At 40.5% G+C, this 9,039-nt stretch overlaps 1 protein-coding gene across 1 annotated transcript; it reads right to left on the bottom strand.

Moving 5' to 3' along the window:
• Positions 1 to 1,531: 1,531 nt before the first annotated feature.
• smarcc1b (SWI/SNF related, matrix associated, actin dependent regulator of chromatin, subfamily c, member 1b) lies at positions 1,532 to 8,983 on the bottom strand. Its single transcript, XM_026347096.1, has 28 exons — positions 8,755 to 8,983; positions 8,318 to 8,437; positions 8,065 to 8,150; positions 7,889 to 7,970; positions 7,703 to 7,795; positions 7,473 to 7,542; positions 7,309 to 7,378; positions 7,151 to 7,226; positions 6,705 to 6,830; positions 6,472 to 6,554; positions 6,284 to 6,390; positions 6,096 to 6,155; positions 5,950 to 5,978; positions 5,720 to 5,835; positions 5,532 to 5,603; positions 5,333 to 5,446; positions 4,895 to 5,048; positions 4,648 to 4,758; positions 4,346 to 4,405; positions 3,966 to 4,224; positions 3,790 to 3,861; positions 3,651 to 3,697; positions 3,449 to 3,557; positions 3,207 to 3,349; positions 2,518 to 2,652; positions 2,225 to 2,357; positions 1,937 to 2,023; positions 1,532 to 1,861 (listed from the first exon to the last, which is right to left on the bottom strand). Exons 1-28 carry the CDS (start codon positions 8,902 to 8,904, stop codon positions 1,794 to 1,796), a joined length of 2,832 nt encoding a protein of 943 aa, XP_026202881.1. The 5' UTR covers positions 8,905 to 8,983; the 3' UTR covers positions 1,532 to 1,793.
• Between the last annotated feature and the right edge of the window lie 56 nt (positions 8,984 to 9,039).

Here is a 9,039-nt window from a genome sequence, read left to right on the forward strand (position 1 = left end):
GTCAGTGGGCTCTGATTCCAATCAGTTGTGTGTGGTTATTTTGGGATGAACATCAGGTTCATCCTGAAGAACAGCTGTTTACCCCGAGCTGTTGCTTCCAATACACCTTATTCTGAAACCGAAAGTGCCTACAAGAAAATAAATGTTATCTTATGTACTTTAACACAAGGTTTAATGCCAAGTGTCTGTGGGTTTGGGGACACAGTAACTCAGTTATATCTCATACCTGAAATAATTATGTGAATATTTCTTGGTTTGTCCAAAACCAATTTGTTATAATTGGTATTGATTAACTGTTTTGTATATAAAGTAGCTGAGTACAACCAACGCATTTACATAAGCGTTTGGTGCTTAACTAAAACATGATATAAGTATGTATATAATATAATATGTTTGTATATAAGTATCAACATGTTTAAAGTCTGAATGTGACTCTTTGCCATCATGAATTTGTTTGTCTAGATGGAAAAAAAGATGGGACTCTTGGTTCTCTCCTCTCTTTTACTAAAATAACATATATATATGATGTAAGCCACTAGAAATAAGCAGATCTACCTCATTTACTAAAACAAACACTCCTCTGTAAAACAGAAACAGAAACCTAAATGAAGCTCTTCCCTGAGCACTGCTCTAAACAGAGAGTGAGATATAAAGTGCTAGAGGTGATGTAGTTTGTTAACCTTTGATTTTAGAGTTGTTACACATTTCAGTGCTGTAATCTACTGTTATTTTTATTGACTTGAACTGCAAGTGTTCAGCTGTGTTTGTTCTTAGTCCAGCGTCATTAACATCCAATAATCATCGTAACACACACACTGTTTGCCAGTTACCAGTGGTTTGTCTTTTATTGTTACCCTGAGTCCCAAACATACAGATTCTGTTTGTGGACCTGGACATGAAAGGACAGGATACTGTACCTCAAAAAAGTATAAAAGTATAATAGTAAAGTGAGGCCAGTTGCTTTATATTTGCTGCACACATTTGAGTTTCAGCTTTTATTTTCAGGTGTTTACGTCTGGATCAGATAAAAAAAATCTTTATCTAACTTTATTGTTTGAACACCACCAATTTCTGCTAAAAGGTATTTGAACATGTGACTAACAGGTGTGTTTTGTTGCCTGGGTGTGTCCTATTACATTATTCAAACAGTAAACAGCCGTGAATGTCTACATTCAGTTTCAGATTTGGGTTTTGTCTGTTCAGACTGTATTTATGGTTAAGAAGTTTAGCCAGCATGAAAACCAGAGGGAAGGGAGATCCCTCATCGTCCAGCAAGATAATGACCCGGAACTCACAGCCAAAACAACAAAGAAGTTCATCAAGGGCAAGAAGTGGAAGGTTTTAGACTGGACAAGTTCGTCTCTAGACTTCTGTGTACCTGCTAGGCAGTGGGAATGTAACACGCAAAGATGCTGATTAGTGAAATTTGAATAGGAATGAACGTGAATGTTTTCTTAGACACAACACCACAGACATAACAATAAGAATTAACCAACTGAATTGGGACAGCAAAAAAATAAACAAAAACACATTTAGTTTCATATAAAACAACTTTAATGAGTCGAGTTTAATTTCTCAACTCTGACATCAGAGCACAAATGTTTCACAGATATAAGATGGACTGAGCAGTTTACCAAATACATACCAACCGTGTCTATGCGCTTGTGTCACTACTGAAGAGTTACAGAGTTTAATTTTAAGTACGGGTTCCTGAACATTTATTCCACGCATTTTATTTTCTGTGTGTATCCTGGATGAAGAAGAAGATGCGGTGTACGTGTTTGGAGGTTGGTTCAGCTGTGACTGGACGTTGGAGGACCAGGCTGGGATGGTGCTATCCCATCAGGCTGTGAGGATGGGTCTGAGACAATAAGGGAAGACATTAGGGTCATCACATCATCATTTTAAACCTATAACAACAGGTTTCAATACTCACACATGCCATTAGGAGCTCCAGGGTGTCGAGGAGCTATCGTCTGGGGATTTCCAGCACTGGGCATCATCCGATTGGGCAGAGATTGGCCTAAAGTAGGAAGAAAGTAAATATCACTAAGTTTGGATTGATAAGGTTTCAGAACAATTAATGACTAATCAAAGAAATAACTGAGTAACACTTTGTGTATTTCTGATTTATGGTTATGTCATTTCTCATTTTTTAGAGGAGATTTGATTGTTTGTCTGTGTGTGTGTGTGTGTGTGTGTGTGTGTGTGTGTGTTGCCATGCCTGAATGCTGCATTGTGTATCCTGGCTGCCCCTGCTGCTCCCTCTGCTGGCGAACCTTCATCTCTGCCTGTTTCAGCTGCTCGCTGTGGAAAGTCTGTCTCTCTGACAGAAGCTGCTGCCGCTGCTGCTCCAGCTGCAGGACGCACACATCCACACACTGATTATTATAACAGTATTACTTAAGCTTCTGGAGACAAATTCATCATAAAAGACACAGTAAAGATGTTATCCTAAAGTTTTAAAATTTTATTCTTTTTGGTTTGGGCTTCGGCAGACAGCTTTGGTTGACTCACAGCCTCTTTCTCACGATCCATGATGGTCTCCAGCTCCTCAAAGTGTCTCAGCTTGATCTCCAGCTTCTTCATTTGGGTCTCTACCAGCAGAGCCACCAGGGACTTGATCTTCCTCTCTTCTACTGCTGCCAAATGCTACAGATACAGGAAGACAATCTAAAGATTAAACTCAAAGGTGTTAAAGTGATTAATTAAAAGTCATTAGTGAGGGGCTACATGGCAGCTGTAGTAGCTGTAGCTGGCCATGACAGTGGGTGGAAAAGCCTCAATGTCAATCAGACAAATATACAGCTGATTTATTTCATTGCAAAATATATGCCAGCTAGATGGCACACTTAATATATAAACAGCTCGATGGCACACTTAAGATATACCATTTGTTTAATCTATAGAAAAATAAGTATTGTTGCTTTATGGCTGTTGCAACAAGATCTGATCATTCTGTTTCTAATGCAACAAATATACTGTAAATATACTCCATATATCCTGTGCCAAATATATGTGCCGAACCAGGTTTTAAAATGGTTCTCAAGATGCTGCCTGTTTTGGTTGCTGGGAGACCTGTCAACACTAACACACAAAACACACACACACACACACACAAAAATACACAATTTAAAGTGACAAGCGTTTCTTCACTCCATCTTCCTATGACTGGTCTGCTTTGAAGTGGGGTAGGTGGGATTTACCTTGGCCTTTGTGGCAGCTGAGGCCAGAGCAGCTGCTGCTGCCATGGTAACGCTGCCCTCCACCAGCTCCTGCTCCATCGTTCTCCGCCCCTCGTCTCCATCTCCTTCCCTTCGCCCTAAACTCTCGTCATCATCTCCCCTTCCTGGATCACAGAAAGAATTTCATTAATATACTGACATGGACAACAATAATAACAATAATTATTATTTTTATTATAATACAGTCTCATTTTATAACAAACCATCTCTGTCTTCTGCGAGCATATTTTCAGAATTTTCTCTTTTAACTCGTTCTCCCTCCACTTTCGGCCCACACTGTTCCACCTTGAACCCATCCACCCTTACAGGGACCTGAGATGCACATATACAAACACTCATGTTATGTTATGTAGCAACACCAGCAGAACCACAGTAACACTCTCCAAGCTCTTTATGTTGTGTTACCTGATGGGAGGTTGAATTTGTCTCCATTTTCAATGCGTCTACTGATTCTGAAGGACAGAGTAAGACAGAATTAAAGATGTTTTATAGACAATATAAAGATCTATCTGTGTTTGGGGCTGGATATGAATAACAGTCATACCCATTTTTTCAGGCTGGTTGGTCGTTTCAGAGATCTTATCTACTGACTCCTCTTGCACTCGAGAAAACTCCTCTGAAGACAAAAATGTACAATCATCACACACATACTGTACAAACACATACAATAACAGGAACTCCAGACAAATCAGCACTCTTTGACGCTCTCCGTCCTCTCACCTAAGGCAGCCTTAGCTGCAGCTGATGCCACTCGCGGGTCCACTACAGATGCCAAAAAGGCCACAGTGCTCATAACAGGGTTCTCAGATTGGCTGAAAGGCACGGGCTGGTACGCCAATGGGCCGAGGGAGGCTGAGGAGTCTTCTAGGTAAGGGTCTTCTATTGGTAGACGAAGGAAGTGCAGGATACAGTCGTCCTGCGTTCGGGACCCTACGTGCTCTGACACTTTGTTCCAGTCATCTCTGTAAACCTCTAAGGCCTGAGAGAGAGACAGGAAAGAGAGATAATGAAGGAAGAAAAGAGACATTTGTTCTTTCAGAAAATATTCTGATAAATAAACCTTTTCTATCCACAACCAAAACCTACAACAGCTGTCTTACCTCTAATAACAAGAGTGTCTCTTGTTCTGTCCATTCTCTTCCTGCACTTGCTCCTTTGGTCTTAGAAAGGCATGAGAATAATGTAAGAACAAAATTTCAGACTACAAATTGGGCAATTTTACTTCAACCAATACAACTCTTACTTTACTTAAGTATATACGCAAGATAGATTAGAACTATTCAATGACTGGATAGAACTATACAAAAGTAAATTCCTTTTTTTAAAGTGTTGAAACGCAATTATACACTGGAGAACTAAAAAATTTAATTTTCAATATATTTGTGTGGTTGCGATGTCAGACCTTAGGGTGTTTCTTGGTGTAGATGTCAGTGCGCAGGCCGAAGTTCTGGCAGTCTGAAGGTTTCTCTCTGCTCTTTTCTGGGAAATACAGCATGTGCTGTGAGGCTGACACCTGCAAGAATTATAACAAGCAGTAGTGTTTATTAGGAGGCATTTCAGAAATAGAAATTTAGAAATCTTTGTATTACCTATTGTAGAGCTGGGGCTGCATGCTCTGCATGTAAATTGTGCGTGTGTGTGTATGTTACCTGCAGAGGTTTGTGTTGTAGGGGGGCCAGCCCAGACGGTGTGTCAACAAGCACATTGAAATGGGGAGTGGGTGGGGGTCCCATTGGGAGTGGTCTGCTCTCTGCATCCACTTGGTAGTTAATCAAACCCCATTGCTCCAAAAATGCATGAACCCTGGACAAAAAAAACATATTCCTTTATACCTAGTCATTTGTGCTTCTGCTAAAAACTGTTAGTACAAAAATGGCAATCAGCATATGTCACATTCTAACTAAAAATAAAACCTGATGTAAAACTTCAGTTCTGTTAACTACACCACATAGCGCATGTTCCTTCACAGTATTAACACATTTAATTTGTTGACACATTCACATAGCTGAACACCCACATTCTACTCCAAATTTAGAAGATGCAGCTGACATGGCTTAGTGGCAAAAACCCACAGTCTCAAGTTATACCTCATGAGAGCACAGACATCTCCAGTGAGGTTGCGTCTGCAGGACGTCGAGCTCAGGTACTCCTGGGGGTTGAGCCGATATGTGTCGATCATGAAGTTACGGTATGCCAGATAGCTGCAATGTACAAGGAATATGATGCTGTTGGTGAGCTGTTCTCCAACATTATGAAGTTAATGGTGACATCTAACTGTCTACTCACATTTCTGGAGATTTGGACTTGTTCTTCCCATTGAAGAATTCAGGCAGTGCACGTTTCTCTATCGAGTGAATGCTGTAATATAGGGACAAAAAAAGCTTTTACACTGTAATATTCAGTATACTGTTGTACAGAAGTGTACTGTTGAGAGTCAGGAGTACAGTTTAATGGATCCGTATGCATTTGTTTACCTGTTGTAATTGAACCAAGATGTGTAGCTCGGTATTATAATATGATGTGTTTGTTCTGTGATGTTATCCTCTCCCTCTAACAGACGTGGTATTTCTCCTCTTCCCTCCTCATCTTCCTGTACACACACATACACAGAGAACACTTTAATCACTGAAACAAAACCCCAATTGATTCCAAACTATCTAACCCGCATTTCTATTAGAAACTGTGTAATTAACTAAATGTTTACCCTTCCTGGAAAATCCTCCTCTTGATCATCTGAAAAGGAAACAGAGAAAGGTGAAATAATTTCAAGCAGCATGTGTACAAACAAGACAACAAAGGCATATTAAAACATCTTATTACAAACATTTACCATTGCACATTTAAGCTTACCCAGATCAGCCATGATCCCTCCTTTGACAGGTGTATTCTCACTGTCTTTCTTCAGGTTCACTAAACAGGCAAAGCAGTCAATTAAATCAGCATGCAGTAGAAGAGTAGCATATCAGAACACTTATATGTCTAAATGTAATCCTATAAAACATTTTAGTGAGTTATGGTTGCTAACTTTGAGTATTTACCATTCTTGGGTAATATGACTTCCTCCATGTTGGGAACTGGTGTAGGGTCCTCCATGTCTTTGGTCAAGTCCTCTTCTGGCTCTTCCTCTTGTTGTCCACGCCTTCTTCTGTAAACACAAATACCAGTGCTGAAAAAGTGCACTGAAAAACCAAACCAAAAACATGCTTTTGAAACAAATATGTTTTACCCCTTCTTTCCTTTCTTCCTGCCTTCAGAGGAGGGAGGAGAAGGGGAGCGTCTCCTCTTTTTGGAGGGAGTAGATTTTGAGTCCTGAAAAAGAGCAGTGTGAAAAGAAGGAGTTGAAGTGGATCTCTTGAGGAACACATTCACTTTCTGTAGCTGAATTAAATGTTTAATACAAATTGCTTAACTAATAGAGAGACGTTTCCCTTCAAAAGATCGCTAGACTGTCACACAAACCTGGTCATCTCGGAGATGAATACGCTGGCGGTGAATGACTGGCACATTCCTCTCATCCACACAATAGTCTTCCTCATTCATCCACTCATTGAAAATATCTGTGTCAAGGACCCAACCAGCATGGACCTGAATGCAAACACCCACAGAGAATTATTAATAAATAGCAGATTAGTCTATAAAGAAAGGTTTGCTCCTGTATCAGATCAGATCATCTGCAGAAAGTAAAAGCTTGTGTTTGGCAGATAAATTACCAGATTTCACCTATTATATTACAGATAAAGTCTTAGAGATGATAAAATATCAAATAAATTAGTCCGTTATTGAAAGACTTTATGTGGAAAAGTGACCCCCAACTGGTTGTCTCAGCAGCTGTGCCAAAACATAAATTTCTAAAGGTGTTTTTTGTGCAGTGTTGTATGCGGAGTTGCAAGCATATCTATTCTCACCCTCCAGGGTCTCTCTGCATGTGGTTGCTCTTCAACCTCTCCTTCAACATCATTTGAGGAAAGCCAACTGTCATAACTGGTGAGACAAGAGACATAATGGGTAAGCATTCTGATTGCATGTGCCCTGTGTGAGTGCATGTGCGCTCATATATCTATACCTGTCTGGGTGCATGCCCCAGTGTACCAAGACATGCTTGTCTTTCCGCATAACAGGACGCATCCATTCATCTGAAAATTAGTGTAGGAAAAATGTTTAAGGTTAATTAGTACCAGGCATTACAAATGATATCAAATACACATGCATGTCCAAACTTTAACCAACCTTCCTCTGTAGAAGCAGGTGATGGGTAAATGTGGTGACTAGCAATTGTTCTATCGTCAGTGATTTTACCCTGTGAAAGGACAAACTATGACCAAGTAGCACTGAAAAGGAATGACATTTGCAGGGCTATACTAGTTTGAATCAAAACAGGCCTTAATATATTGTAATTGCACTATAATTCTATTGAATCTGTCCATCCCTCTGTCTACATGTCCTCTGCAGCACTTTACCTGGTGCTTGGTGATAATAACTGTCAGTCTAATAGCCAGCTCCTGATCTACTGTGGGGTCCACATATACCACTGGCCGCGACATACAATTGTTCTGTAGACACATGAAACACATGTACATATTATATCAGTGGTGTGTGACTTGTGGGCTGGTCTTTGATTATGTATGTGTTGGTGTCTTTGTCACCTGAATCAATGCTCTTTCAATAGTATCAAACATCTCCACATTTCTCTCAGTTCTTGATGGATTCTGTAAGTCAAACCTTCGCCTATAAAGGTAGGGAGAGAAAGAAAGAGCTATTAAATACAAATCAAATACGGATCAGGGCTACCACTGTGATATGGAAAATGCTCACTACACACCATCCTTGGTCAGCCTTGAATTTGTAGGCAGTGCCAAGGATATGGCAGAGTCCTCCTCCTGGTAGCAAGTCCAGGAAGCACTGTGCCTGCAGAGACAAGATAACGATTACTCTTGGCTATACAACAGCATTGTGATATTAAACATGGTAATACTACAGCAACATATACCATGACAGTTGGAGAATTTGGACTCTGCAAACAACTAAAAGACCTGTGACTTAAAATACACTTAAGTGTGAAATGAAAGACTCACAGGCAGTTTGGTTAGGGCAGGATTGGTAGCTTGTCTGCCAAAGGCATCCTCTTGAAACTGGAGAAGCTGCAAGGTGACTGCAGCCAGAGCCTGGCATGATGGAGCATCCACCAACACATACTAACAGACACAGACGTGTGTAGAGGGATATGAAAAGATTTGATTTAGTCATCGAGCTTGTGAGAGGGTAGTATCATCAACTTAACTTAGCAGCTGTGTTTGGTCTAGTCAACCTTTATGATTTAGCAACATTTGCATGTCGTGTATTTTATTTTGATTTTAAAAGAGATGCAGCACGCCATCAAACATATCTTGCGAGCCAGTGTAAACGTAATGATATCCAGTACAAGACGTTTGTTTACATGGAGTACCATTGCGCTTGCTAGCAGGGGGCGGCTAACTTCTTAGCTAACATTAGCTTCCTAGCAGCTAACTACCTTTTTGTAGTGCTTCCCGATCCACTGTCGCACAACCTCCAGCTGGGCTAAAGTGTCCGGACTCTCCCAGAATCTGGCGGAGGGGCTGCTGTCTTTTTTCTGGCTTGTCCCGGGAATTCCGAGGTTTGCACCTCCAGACATTGTGGCCATAATAAAACGAGATTAATTTCAAACGGAAGAACAAAACTGGCTAGCGAACTCGCTAGCGGTTACGTTCTCGTTTTCTCTCGCGAGAAACGACGACACAGTCGCAATCCAGTGTAAGAGTTTTGTAGTTTTTAAGAA

Source organism: Anabas testudineus, chromosome 11 (genome assembly GCF_900324465.2).
Source record: "Anabas testudineus chromosome 11, fAnaTes1.2, whole genome shotgun sequence".
Taxonomy (NCBI): domain Eukaryota; kingdom Metazoa; phylum Chordata; class Actinopteri; order Anabantiformes; family Anabantidae; genus Anabas; species Anabas testudineus.

What these genes read in the sequence shown, in the direction of transcription:
- smarcc1b (XM_026347096.1), bottom strand. Translation starts at nt 8,904, where the DNA reads ATGGCCACAATGTCTGGAGGTGCAAACCTCGGAATTCCCGGGACAAGC. An exon ending in ATGCAGAGAGACCCTGGAGG is followed by an intron (nt 6,831 to 7,150) that starts GTGAGAATAGAT and finishes GTTTGCATTCAG; the next exon opens with GTCCATGCTGGTTGGGTCCT. An exon ending in TCTTGGTTCAATTACAACAG is followed by an intron (nt 5,604 to 5,719) that starts GTAAACAAATGC and finishes CCTATATTACAG; the next exon opens with CATTCACTCGATAGAGAAAC.